Source organism: Alternaria burnsii (assembly GCF_013036055.1).
Source record: "Alternaria burnsii strain CBS107.38 chromosome Unknown 740, whole genome shotgun sequence".
NCBI lineage: Eukaryota > Fungi > Ascomycota > Dothideomycetes > Pleosporales > Pleosporaceae > Alternaria > Alternaria burnsii.
In genome coordinates, this window is record NW_024066112.1 from 1,671,128 (window position 1) to 1,683,916 (window position 12,789).

At 50.2% G+C, this 12,789-nt stretch overlaps 6 protein-coding genes across 6 annotated transcripts; 1 reads left to right on the forward strand and 5 right to left on the reverse strand.

The window, feature by feature from the left end:
• Positions 1-248: 248 nt before the first annotated feature.
• Positions 249-993, reverse strand: GT037_005395 (uncharacterized protein; the record flags this gene model as incomplete). Its single annotated transcript, XM_038930442.1, has 2 exons — positions 249-677; positions 751-993. The coding sequence occupies 2 exons, from the start codon at positions 991-993 to the stop codon at positions 249-251; spliced, it is 672 nt and encodes a 223-aa protein (XP_038787392.1).
• Positions 994-1,828: 835 nt separating this feature from the next.
• GT037_005396 (uncharacterized protein) lies at positions 1,829-4,509 on the forward strand (the record flags this gene model as incomplete). Its single annotated transcript, XM_038930443.1, has 3 exons — positions 1,829-3,369; positions 3,425-3,858; positions 3,911-4,509. 3 exons carry the CDS (start codon positions 1,829-1,831, stop codon positions 4,507-4,509), a joined length of 2,574 nt encoding a protein of 857 aa, XP_038787393.1.
• A 778-nt stretch (positions 4,510-5,287) lies between these two features.
• GT037_005397 (uncharacterized protein) lies at positions 5,288-6,562 on the reverse strand (the record flags this gene model as incomplete). Its single annotated transcript, XM_038930444.1, has 4 exons — positions 5,288-5,907; positions 5,957-6,118; positions 6,176-6,491; positions 6,536-6,562. The coding sequence occupies 4 exons, from the start codon at positions 6,560-6,562 to the stop codon at positions 5,288-5,290; spliced, it is 1,125 nt and encodes a 374-aa protein (XP_038787394.1).
• An 872-nt stretch (positions 6,563-7,434) lies between these two features.
• On the reverse strand, positions 7,435-9,048 carry GT037_005398 (fad binding domain containing protein; the record flags this gene model as incomplete). The annotated part of the gene is made up of 3 exons (XM_038930445.1): positions 7,435-8,367; positions 8,416-8,822; positions 8,874-9,048. The coding sequence occupies 3 exons, from the start codon at positions 9,046-9,048 to the stop codon at positions 7,435-7,437; spliced, it is 1,515 nt and encodes a 504-aa protein (XP_038787395.1).
• Positions 9,049-10,058: 1,010 nt separating this feature from the next.
• On the reverse strand, positions 10,059-11,416 carry GT037_005399 (mfs transporter-like protein; the record flags this gene model as incomplete). Its single annotated transcript, XM_038930446.1, has 2 exons — positions 10,059-10,772; positions 10,823-11,416. 2 exons carry the CDS (start codon positions 11,414-11,416, stop codon positions 10,059-10,061), a joined length of 1,308 nt encoding a protein of 435 aa, XP_038787396.1.
• A 517-nt stretch (positions 11,417-11,933) lies between these two features.
• Positions 11,934-12,647, reverse strand: GT037_005400 (uncharacterized protein; the record flags this gene model as incomplete). Its single annotated transcript, XM_038930447.1, has 1 exon — positions 11,934-12,647. One exon carries the CDS (start codon positions 12,645-12,647, stop codon positions 11,934-11,936), a length of 714 nt encoding a protein of 237 aa, XP_038787397.1.
• Positions 12,648-12,789: the final 142 nt, after the last annotated feature.

Below are 12,789 nucleotides of genomic sequence, written 5' to 3' on the forward strand. Positions count from 1 at the left end.
CACTGCTTAGCGTGGCGCAAGCAATAGTTAGAGACTGTAATAATAGCGCGAAGTACGAGCAAGAGCAATAGAACTACTAGAGTAGTATAAAGCTAGCATAGAAGCCCGATAGATTTACTGTTACCTACGGTCAACTCACTAGGGTAGTACGAATCATACGACGTCAACAAGTCTATTACCGATCCGTACAGCATCGTTGGTGCCGATCGAACTTGCCCTACTACGGCACAAAGCTCACATCACCCCACCTATTTCAAAAACAACAAGCAGCCCTGAATAAAGGCAAAAACAGCGATAGCAGTCGCCCCGGCCGCAATTCCCAATTCAGCATTCCCAACCATGTACCCAACGACAGACCCAATCACCGCCGCAACGACGATGGTACCGGCCACTCCTGCCGCGATGAGCCAGCGACTGGCTTTGGTCTTAATCAGAATGGCATGATAGTGGCCGTCGATGGGGCTCTTGCCGTTTGCGGGGTTGAATTGCGAGTTCTCGCGGATGAGAGTGGCGTCGGTGCCGTTCAGAAGAGAGGGATTATGGAAGGCTTCGGTGAGCTCAAGGAGTGGGGTGCTGGATTTGAGGATGACGGTGCGAGGGTAGTCTTGAGCTTCTGGATCAGGGTTGACAGTGAACTGGAATAGAAGGTCAGGGCTCCGTGGGCAGGCTTCGGAAGACTAGTTGTATGTCAAAAAGGATGGTTGCAGGTTGTTGGAGTATCGGCGAAGTGTGGAAGGGGAGCAGACTTACGGACGACAAAACAGCATCTTCGAGCTCAGCGCGAGAGTGGTACCACGAGTTGCTTGGTTTAGTGTCTTTGTAGGCCTTTCCAATGGCGTGCACAGCGGTGGTACCGGTCATGTGACTGTGCATCTCGACGCTGTTCATGACATGACCGCGCTTCTTTCCGGTGACGATGAGCCACTCAAAGTGCTCGGACTGGGGCTGATTCAATCCCTGGCCCACAGGCGAGGATGAAGAAGACGATGCCATGAGGGGCTTGGAAGAAATCACGGGGAGATGAGATCACGAAGGCGATGTATTTGTTTGAAAGTCGATGATAGACAGGAGGAGAGAATTGGTCTGACAGGGCGCAGAACCATGGTTCTGGCACTGTGTTTTTATGGATACCTACATGACTTGCGACGTTTCGTGGTGTTGGGATGGAGCCCTCGCGAGAGGAGATATAGAAGAACGAACGCGAGCGAAACGAGGCGCGAAGAAGGGGGAACCGATTTACATTTGGACGACGTGCGAGACCTGTGATGGATCAAAGAGGCGAGATGAATGAGCACCGAGAGCTCGAACAGCGCAAACGCAGGCGCGAAGTGTCGCGGAAGTGTGTGTGTAAGCGGGGATCGTGTGGCTGATCCCTGAAACGTGATGCGGGGTCTGGGGGTACAGCTGAGCCATGTGTGGCGCTCGAGTACGATTGTAACGTACACTCATTGGGTGCACCCGTCTCGACCAATGCCCGCCCACCGCGAAACTTCGCGCCTGTTGTCTGTCGCGCCTGCTGAGTGTCGCATCCTCTTCTCCCCTCTTAGTTTGCCTCGCCCGCCCTCACCATGCCATATCCTCTATTCCTACCTGGCCCAGGTCTGAGTGTGAACCGCCGCCTGTCGACTGACGCCCGGCTGTTCGACCTTTCTTGCCTGCCTACTGATATCGCCGACGCGCCAGTCTCACGAATCCGAATTGCACTTCTCCACCGTTCCGAATCGCGCAACTGATGAGCCTGGAGTATTCATTGCACTCATTTGGCCATAATCGCTTCCTACGTACCCCACGTCGCCTTCGCGGGCATTCTTAGCCGAAATACCAGGAGATGGCACCGCCATCCGCTTCCGTGTCAGAGTACCCAGATCGACTAGAATTGCTATTACCGCCGCTGCCCCATAAAGTGCCTGGTCTTGATAGCTGGAGCGATAGTCTTACAACACAAGATTCAGACAGTTCTTGTAATCCAACACCACAAGATCCAGATATTTCTTCTAGTCTAGCAGCACAAGGTTCAAGGCTTTCCACTGGTCCACACCGTATCCTTTATCTACCTGAGGACAATTTCTTTACCGCGCGTACACCTCAGGATTTCGACGAGATAGGCTTGTCATATTATGGACTTGTTACCAATATCAAATACGACTGGCCGAACAAGGAAGAGTCCTTCTATGGGGGATACGTGGGATACGTGGACAGGCGTCTCCATGGCTCATCCTCGGAAAGGGATAAATGGGGGCAGTTTCCGCATATGTCTGCCTATGAGGGCTTTTCGGGTATACGTGGTATTTCGGACTCCAGCGATATGGCCACTCCGGAACTGTCATCATGCAGCACTATATCTCCAGCGAGCAGCACTAAGACTCCAGCGAGTAGCACCATGACTACAGCGAGCAGCGCCATGAACATCGGCTATGGAGGAGGTGAAGAAACGAGAAGCGAACCCTCGAAACGACGCGATAGGCATCGCTGGCCTTGCGAATTGTGCGACAGATCATACATTCGTCAAGGCGATTTACGCCGTCACAAACGCAAGCAACACTATATCGGTAGCCAGACAACGAAACATGTTCAGCAGGAACCTGAAGCCCGAGATAATAGAATGGCAAAGTCACTGCAGAGCACTCTCGGCAAGGCCCCTTTACGCGAGACCTCGCCTTTGCCACATAGCAAAGACAAGGCCCATCCCAGCAGCAAATACGAGGCCAAGCTGACGGACTATCAAGGACATGGTAACTCCGATGAAGCGGATAAGGCAAGGGTCAAGCCAGAGTTACATCGTCAGGGGAGCCGGATGAGCAACCAGTGTGTTGGCAGCGATATCTACTCGCGTGCCATGAGCTCTGACAACTATAGCGCATTTCCAGGAAACCCGGACATGAGCAGTAAGAAGAGGCACAATCCTGACGACGATACATCCCAGTGCTCTGGGGATTTCTCAAGTGAGGAAGGAGATGACAGTGACGGTGAGTGTGACAACGTCACGACGTGGAACTGCTCTCAACCTGATGCACTGCCCTCCTTCCTCCCATATATCCGCGGTCATGAAGGAGATACTTCTTCTCCGTGCAGCGACTCTCCGGACAGTGGAAGCACTACCAGTGGTACGACGAGCGATACCCCTACGTCGTCTACATCTGGCTGTACTGGGGGAAATGGCCTTCAAGGAAACGGATATACTTCACCAAGTTCTGGAATAGGGGCATCAAATAACAGTAATCATCCAATTCTGGGGATTAAGGATGGAATGGGCCCAAATTTCGCCTCCGATCCACAACCCCTTCCCCTCATCTGCTGGTATTCAGCCGCCGGTATAGCCTGTACTTCGAAGCATGTCAAGATGTCAATTGAAGTACGGCACTTGTGGAAGTAAGTGACTACAAACCCTCTGCTATCCATAGATAGACACTGATTGATTCAATAGTGATCATGCTTGGGGCAAAAATCGAAAACTTCCAAACCACCGACTATCTGATGCTTGTCAACGGTGTAAACGTTTATTTATTACCCAACAACTTCTGGATGAACACGTCGCACCGCAAGGACCTTGTCGAGCATTGAGCTCTGTAGAGCTAGAGGAATTGAACAAGGAACCCAATAGACTCGGGATATCCCTTGAATGTAAGGAAGCCGTCGACGATCTCAGGAAAAGCATTGATAAGGTGACAAAGGGGGATCATATGCCAGCCTTTCACGATAGCGAAACTATGGCGCTGTTGAAGCAACGAGTGGACAGCAATGTGCTGCTTTACATAAACGGGTCTAACACGAGCGAGAAGACCGCCAGGTCTCAACTTTGGAAGTGGTATTTGATCTTCAAAAGGTTGCGGCCGGACGATGAGGTTCCGAGAAATCCATGTAGGTTCTGATATTTATTCTTGAGACGCTCCAAATCTTATATTTACTCTAGTCATTTCGGCACAACGTCTAGCAGGTTCTGAGGAGAGACCTAGAGCTGATGCCCACCGCATATTCATGCAGCTTCTCGATCAGAAAAGAATAGAAGGGTGCCTTCCTCAATTCGACGATGACCAGCGTAACGCCATAGGTCGCGTGTTTCTCGATACTTTAGAAATGCTAGGTGCCAACCAAGCTAACGAAAGACACCGGTCTGTTCAAACAAGGAGAAATTCACGAAAAAGGCAAAGACTTTCCCCGCCGGAGGATCATGGACCTGCACCAGGTTCAACTGATATCACTCTGGCACCTACGACTCCAGCACCGGCACCAGCTCCAACACCAGTGGAGTTTCCTCCATCTGTTCGAGATACAGTAAACCTCCAGCACCCCACATTCACACTACCCGAAGTGCAAAACCAACTGTTGCCGCAAACACCGTCATCTGCCCTCCAGTCATTCATGCCTAGCGCTGACAGTCTTTGGCTACTACAGCAGCAGCAGCAGCAAGAAGCAGACGCTCATTCGATGTTCTCGACGGGCGACTTCGGGTATATTGATTTGTCGACAGACTATGGAGGGCTCTCAGGATTTGGAACTCAAGATCGTTAGAGCCTAGTGAAATAGGGCTCAGCACTTATCCCACTATAATAAATCATGTTAAGTGCTGTGTACATAAAAATAGAGAGCCTAGAAGACTACAATGTTTTCAACCTTCCCCAGTATTCTCGTTATAAGCTAATGAAGACTTTAGGGTAGGGTTTGTTATTTTTTCGTCTATCTACCTTTTGTTTTGTTTTGGGTAAGGGGCACTGTAACCTACCTGGATACGTTTAACCGGCTTCTCGCCCTAGTCTCAAGGCCTCAACGTCGCAACGACGGAACAGTGCGCTGCATATAGAGATGAAGCATGCTCCAGGCATCGGGTCAAAGTTGCGTCCTGAGAGGCTCTTGATTGAACAAATCAAGGTTTTCGCGCCTGCTGTTGAGATGACTCAATGGGCGGGAAAGGCCAGGGGGAATGAGAACAGAGTGAGTATCAATTACAATGGGCGAAGCAGAGAAATGAGTGCCACTTCATTCCTTGTAGGGGTACTTCCGCATGGCGTTTGCACCAAACTCCAATTTTGAGTGGATCAGTGACATGCCAATCGCCAAATTTCTTGATGATACTACTCAACTTTCTTAAAACGCTGTTATCCCTTGATTGGAATTGAACGCAGTGGTCTCTCAGTCTTCAATAAGTTCTCAAAAGCTGTTGCGTGTCTGGAGATACCGGAAAGCATGTCATAACGTAAATTATGTTATGAATGAAGCATCTGACACCACATCTCGATCTTCAGGTCCACCAAGTTTGACCCCGTAGTCCTTGGAGAGTTGGTTGTCAAGTCTAATGATGCTGTGGTATCGCCAACTCTCTTTCAACAGTGAAGTCTACCTGTTTCTCAATTCCAGCCATAGGTCTCAACTCGGTCTCACTGCCCCAATCGTTACTTTCTTTTCTACCCTGTTCACTACTCGGCAATCTTAGGCCTGTGTTATGACTCCACCTATGTCCACTGAATACACGGCGGGCCTTGCTTTGCGGTCCTGACGCACTTGGCTCCGCAGAGCCATATACTGGTGGTGCAGATGGACTTGGTCGAGTGCGCCCCATTGTTCCATTCAATAGGTATCTGAACGCTGGCAGTGTAGCGACTATGACAGATACGGATGACTCGATGTGGCTCCACATACTCAGTAGCACAGGTCCATCAGCAAGTGCGGCTGGGTCGGGATTCGAAGTAGCCTTTGTGACTTGCGCAAGCCGTGCGAACGCGAAGGCGATGATGATGGTACCGAGTGAGAAGATAATAGCAAGTCCAAACTTCTGCTGGGCTGAAACTTGGAGTTTGCGCAACAGGTTAAGAGGGAGAAGCATTATGAGAGCGTCAGCAACGACGTCTGCGCTTGTTGCGAATTTGATGGAGGCATCGGCTCGGATGAGATCCTCTGGATCGCTACACCCAGCTATATAAGTTAGAAAGTCATATAGAACCCGTTGGAATGAGATACTGACTCGCGCTCCAGTATCTGGATAATGGACGGCAGGTCAAGAAGTTTGAGGCGATTGATGCGAGGTAGAGAAGTAGCACCAATATAAAACATAACCACCAAGCGCGCATGTATATGGGTAGTCCAATGACCAAACGCCTAAAGAAGAACAGGATAGAGAATTTGGCTAGATATGTATATCAGCACAAGATTCTCCGGCAGCGTCCTAGCAATCTCAACCTACCAGCCCATAGGGTTGTCCAAAACAAAAGCATCTGGCTGAACATGAGTTTGAGTGCAGTGCGTGTCCTTTCGACGAACTCGTCCGGTGGTAGTGGCATTGGGGTATTTGGATCTGCTATAGCTGCTTTTGAGTATTCCTGAGCGAGGAAAAACTGCGGTAGCAATCGTGTGATAACCACAGAGAGAGCCGTCAAAGATAGCAAGCCAAAGAAGACGAAGTGATCGTCGGCGAACAGCCGGTGTTGGGACTTCCATCGTAGAAAACCTCTCAGAGCAGTGAAGACGAATGACCCACCCCACAGACACCATATCAACGTCTGTGTTATGTTAAAATTGCAGCATGTATTGATGTTTGACTTACCATAAGTTCGGTGTAGTTCAACGTCATTTTGGCTGTTACTCGTTATTGACAGAGTGGAATGAATGACACTGTGACTGGCACGATCAATTCTTAAGAGACATTTGTCTACGGGAGGGACATGCGAACTAGATCCTATGGAACGGTAAGTACCGTGGCCGCGACCCAGGATACATGTCAGCCCTTCAAGTCTCAAGTCCACATGCGTTTGGCAGCCACTATAAATTCCCCCACAGAAGGCCTCGATACCCTCCAGACATGGAAGTACAACGGTTCAAACAGGAGACGGTAAAATTACGGCGCAATCCTTCCAACATGCATACACACAACAAGATGACCTAGAAATCAGAAGTTGGATCGACAGGTTCAAGGGGCTGTCGACAAATCAACGGAACCGAGAATGAGACATCATCTTATCGCTGCCGGGGTTTGCTCATTGAAGTCATAGCTCCGTTACAACAACTGATTTCCATTTTCGCGGGAAGCAAATCAAGGTTCCCGGGAGGCTGGGCCAATCCTTTGGACACGGCTCGGTTACGCTGCCCCTTCCTTCGCGTTCCTTCGCGCTCAAGCTTTTCATCCACCCGGCAAAGGTGAGGCACAGTTAATTCGTACCCGCTACCGGTACGCCGAATTTCCGGACGAATACATGTCTGCGAATGACGCACAAACTCGCCCGATCGAGGGGAACATGTTCAGGTTGGTAATGAGGCGCGATACAAGCAGATAAACGACGATATGAACCTCAAAGGGCATATGATCTTGATCTGTGACCACGGTCACAAGGAGAATCACAAAGAAGACGTATCTTCTTGCGCTGGTAGGGGCCAAACGATGTTTATTGGTCAATGTGCGTAGCGAAAGGATCTAAACACTGTAAATAGCGCACCCGAATTGATCAATCATGCATCGGCGACTTTCCAGCCACCAGGCATCAGGTTGGTATATACCCGAAGAGGATCGTACTTTGTACGAATAGTCTTTAGCCTTCTCAAGTTGGCAGCCGGATAGCTTTGGAAAATGGGCTGCCCTTTTCCAGCATCATTCATGTACAGGTAATCAGCGCTCCATGATTTTGCCTTGAGCAAGCCGTTGATGCTTGCTGTGATCTCATCAGCAGCAGCGCGTACCTTGACATCATCGCTTGCTGACGTCCAAGTGAAGTTCTCCACCATCCAGAAGAAAGGTGCCTTGGAGACATCCACGCCCTGAGGGTTACCACCAGTCTTAGCACTGTGCGACAGAAATGCCTTGGTAACAGGCTGGAAGGTTATTGAAGCCTGGAGGTTGCCAACACTGGGCAGCTTGGCATTGACGCCCGAGATGAAGGTGTCGTGAATGAGCTGGACAGCGTCTCGATCGACGACAGACGAAAGAGTGCGGAACTCCTGGCGTAGCCCTAATGGTTGAAGAGCGTCTGTAGCTGAGATGTAGTCCGAAAGTGGTTGCAGTGCGTACGAATCGGCGACAGGGGTGAGCTTTGGCGCAGTGAAGTTCTCAAACACTTCTGGGTTGTCAGTAGTGGAGTGGTAAAACTTAGCAGCCGCATAAACCGTCATGTTCGCCGCAGGGAAGGTAAGGATCGTAGGAATAATGGCAGCCTTGGGATCGATGCCGCCGTATTTCCCGAAGTTATAAACACCATCCAGGTAGCCTTTCGATTGCGACTGGTCAAATTGTCCGATGCCAACGTGAACATCGCTACCCTCTACTGGTCGTAGGTCGAATCGTGTAACGATGCAGAAGGAGTTTCCGCCACCCCTCAAGGCCCAGAAAAGATCAGAGTACTTGTTCGTCGCTGTTGCTTCAACGATAAGTCCGCTGGACAACACGCACTATCGCTGTCAGATCAGAGCTAAACTTAAGAGATGATGCCAACTTACTTGGTATTTCTGAACGTTGTCCGAAGCAAATCCATACTCCGAAGAATAAAACGAAATTCCCCCGCCAAGTAGCAGACCAGGAACACCCACGTGGCCCACACGACCTCCAACAGCCGCGAGTCCGGACGGTTTGAGATAAGCGTAGACGTCCCTCCACCTATTCCCGGGACCAACGGAGACGATAGACTTGTCTGTCGAAAGAGATAAGGTCGTCAAGTTGGACGAAGACAGCAACACACCGGAGCTGTCGATTCCGTTGTAGCCAGGTATTGGCATATGTCCTCCTCCTCGCATAGCGAATTTTGAGAGAGTGAGTGTCATCGTAGTGACCGCGTACGAAACTTGTTGGGCATTTTGAGGAACGAAGACGCACGCAGGACTGCTGTAGACTGTGGCTGACCAATAGGCTGTGGATTCTTAGCAAATATCGCGCTTGCGTCTTGATTGTAAACACATACGCTCTTGCGTCTCATAGGAGTAGCCCGAGGTTCCAGGTAGAAAGGTGCTTTCAGGGTATTTGGCCTTCAACTTTGAGCAGGCCACTTTCTCACCACCAAAGAGGCTCTTGGCTGCTCCCGTTGCAATTGACGGTGCAGCAAAGAGAAGAGCCGCAACACCTGCTAAAAGTACCATGCTGGGTCTAAGGAAATGATGCCAATAGCTAAGTACGAACGAGATAGACAGGCGGATGCTGATGTTTATGAAGAATATCGGACGGACATAAAGTATTGCCTCCGCGGCTCGACTCCGTTTGGAAGCATGTTGGTCTAGCGCACTTGGGTTTCCCAGGCACCGGAGCTGTTACCAATTCAGGACGCAGGAAGGATCGTCTGCATGTTCGACTTGTGAACTATGCGATGGATCGCAAGCGAAGAAGTCGTACCGCTTGTACATACAACGTAGGTGTGATTTTTGTGTCTGCGATACACCCATCAAGGTACACGAGTGATGGCTCCCATGAGGTTGTCACAGCGCAGCGACGAGGACAGACTTGAGTTATCAAACCTTGGGATGCAAGGATGAAGGGACGGTCTGCCGTATAAAGTACGCGTGGTGCGGCGCGGGTTAGCTGGGCTACTAGCGCCAAAACGCCCCTCGTCCTTCGGGCGAGGCCCCCACCGCTTCATCTCGCGGCCGCCCCATCGGTTGAGACCCTGGGTTCGATTGACCACGACTCGGGATTGTAGTGAGGTTATGATTCTCTAGTTGTCACTTCATTGTCGGGTTATGTGAGTTCGCCGACCCTCTTTGTAATCTTTACAAAATACCTACATAGCGTTTCTCAAGCACTGCGAAGCACATTCTTTCTGCTTAGAGGAAGCAGACTTACATTATCTTAAGATAGGCTTGGGAGTTGGTAAGATCAATACAACTCGAAGACTTGTTTGCATGCCTAGGTAATTCATCTGGGAAGCAAATATGACGGATGACGTTATTTCTAAGTCGCTCGTAACAAAAGAATCACTCTAAAAACATACCAATGATCATACTAAGGATGTATTAATATGACCATGTCAGATCCCTGTGTAGAATATAGCGAGAGATCAAAGCTGAAGTTAGTCTGGCTGTCGCTTTTACATCTGAACAGCACTATGTTGACACGGTGATCAATAGCTTCATAGCGCTGCAGTGGTCCCATAATCTCAGTCCTCATGGCGCGCAGTAGATACAACTTGCAAAGCGGGACGCAGCCTTGCAAAAGCAACCCATACCAGCAACGCCAACACAGTCTCGATAACTATCGCGAACCGGAAGACACCAATACCCATGCCGTCGATAACAGCACCGATAGCAAACGGTGAAAGCGCTGCTCCAACCTGACCTAGAGAAGCCACAAAGGAAACAGCGGCAACATGCAACTCTGCCGGCAACAATCGTGTAAGCACAACAACTCCTGACGGAAACATCGGACCCATGATAAACCCTAGCATTGTCATCAGCGCCACAGAAGCAGCTGCAGATGACAAAGCAGCGAAGAGAATATCTACCCCAATAGCGAGAACAAAGTACAAACCAGTCGCGCGCCGCACCCCCATTCTATCTGTTGCAAAACCTAACGTGAGTCGTCCAACAGCCATGCCAATCCAGTACCCCGTAGAAGACAGACCAGCGACGTAAGCGGTTGAGTGGCGGCTGCGCAGCATGAATGAGACGATCCACCCCGAGATCGCTGTCTCGATACCAACGTAAGTGAGAAAGTACGCTGCGCAGAACCAAGTAGCTCGGTATCTGAACACGGCCTTGACGTCGATCTTGGAATCGTTGATTTTCGACTGCTTGCTTTCACGGTAGACGGATGCGGTTTCGTTACGGAATGCCATGACTAAAACCAAGAAAGAGAGCGCGCATGCTCCAGCCTACAACAATTAGTCAAGGAAGTGAAAGACCTTGGATTCAGGGAACTCACCAAGATAGAATACCAGGTCCACCACGGAAAGTGCCTGGTGATCAAAATAGTAACGATAAATGGACCCATCGCCCCACCAACACTATAACTCCCATGCAACAGCCCGCTCACAGTATTCGCCTTCTCCATACTCCCCGCCCACGCACACCAACTCCCATCCAGCAGCCCCGTTCCCAGCCCCTGGAACATAAAGGCAACTAGCACCCACCCAAACCCCGGATGCGTTGCTACTATCGTCGTAGCCAGGATTTGTAACAAAGGCGCTGCAACTGCGATTCCTCGTTGACCAAAGCGGTGATGCACGGTATCGCTACACTGTGCTGCTACAACATAGCCGATGGGCGGGACGAGAAAGATGCAAGATACTTGGAGGTCGGTGAGATGGTAATAGGAGGAGAGGAGAGGGAGGACGGTGCCGATTGAGGAGTTGAAGAGGCCGAGTGTGGTGAAAGAGTACATTGCTGCCGCAATCTTCAACATCAGGCGCGTATCCATCTTTTCATCGACATTACGGGTAGTTTCGTCGTCTCCTGGAGAGCTGCTGTTGTCATGGAGAAGCGGAGAACCTTCGTGGTTGGTGGGTTGGTGTGCCATGTTGTTGCGACGTTGCACATTCAGATCGCGATGCCAGATTGTTAGTTGCGTTGTTTTATGTCAAGTAAAATCACGAATGCATTTTTGACGAGTTGCAAGCAGTTCGAGAATGAACGTTGATTGATGATATGGATAGTTGATCGTCAGTTCCGGCGGAAACTGCTTTCGCAGAATGTCGCTAGGAACAGGTAAGCATCACCCAGGCGGCTGGCCAATGACATCATCACGTCGCGTATTGTGAAGTGATGCCCAACGCCCAGGATGTCGTCCTGATAAACATATAGTTGCAAACCGCAAGGGTGCCAAGCGCCGACACAAACGCTTTACAAGTAATTTTTCATGTTTCAACATGTTGGGCTCGGCCAAAATGAAGCTTCTCAATTCTTGTGCGCCAGTACCTGCGTAATCGCAACTGTTTTCGTGTCGCGCAGGAATTGCAAGATTCTTTCCAGAAAAATCCTTTTGTTGAAGTGGGCTACGCTCGTTTCAAGAATGACATCTAGCCTTCGATAGAGGCTCAATCTTCATCATCCGAAGATGCATAGCCTAACCCAAGCGAAAGTGTGTTTACGAGCTTGGAGGAAGGTGGCCCTGCTGGTGGCTTTGTCGCGTTCACGGATGATGTCGCGGGACTCTTTACGCCTTTACCGCCGCCCGTAGTAGAAGGTGTGTTCGTTTTGACATCCGGCGCAGACTGCTTCGTAGCCTTTACTTCTTTGGTGCTGTTCTTCTCTTCAGGCACGGTGCTCGATTTCCTAAGCTTTACGCCCTTTAGCAGACCGGCTTCAGTACCCTTCTTCCTCTTTCGTCCAACTGCCGCCCATTGGCCGGCATCCTCCTCTTGAGGTGTTTCTGTGCTCTCTTCTTCGAGACCCCGAGCCTTCCTCTCGGCTTCTTCGCGCTGTCTGCGGAACAAATCTAATTGTTCAAATGTTTCTTTCTTTATATTGGCTTCTTCCTGGCGCTTCTTTTCCAAGACCGAATCTAGGTAGTCGGCTTCTTCGTCGTCCAGAGCAACATGCAGCTTATACCGCGCTTTTTCTTCAAACTCAGCTTGCTTCTTGTCTTTGTTGGCTTGCAAGACCTCGTAAAGACTTTTCCCGTCTTGCTGCTTCGCTAGATCGGCTTTGGCGCGTCTCGCATCCTCAATCTCTTGCTGGGCCTTTTTCCACTCATCATCGCGTTCGACTTCCTCACCAGCCTTGCCGCCACTGACGAATCCTGAAGACATTGCGGTCCACACTTATACGGCTAGCGCAGGTTGCTGATGGCGGTGCAGTGGAAGCGGGAATGTTCAACGGCAGAACGCCAAAAAATGGTACTGTTCCGACTTCCTTTTGGGTTCTAGCGCCAGGTGGGTAGCGCTCCACCCC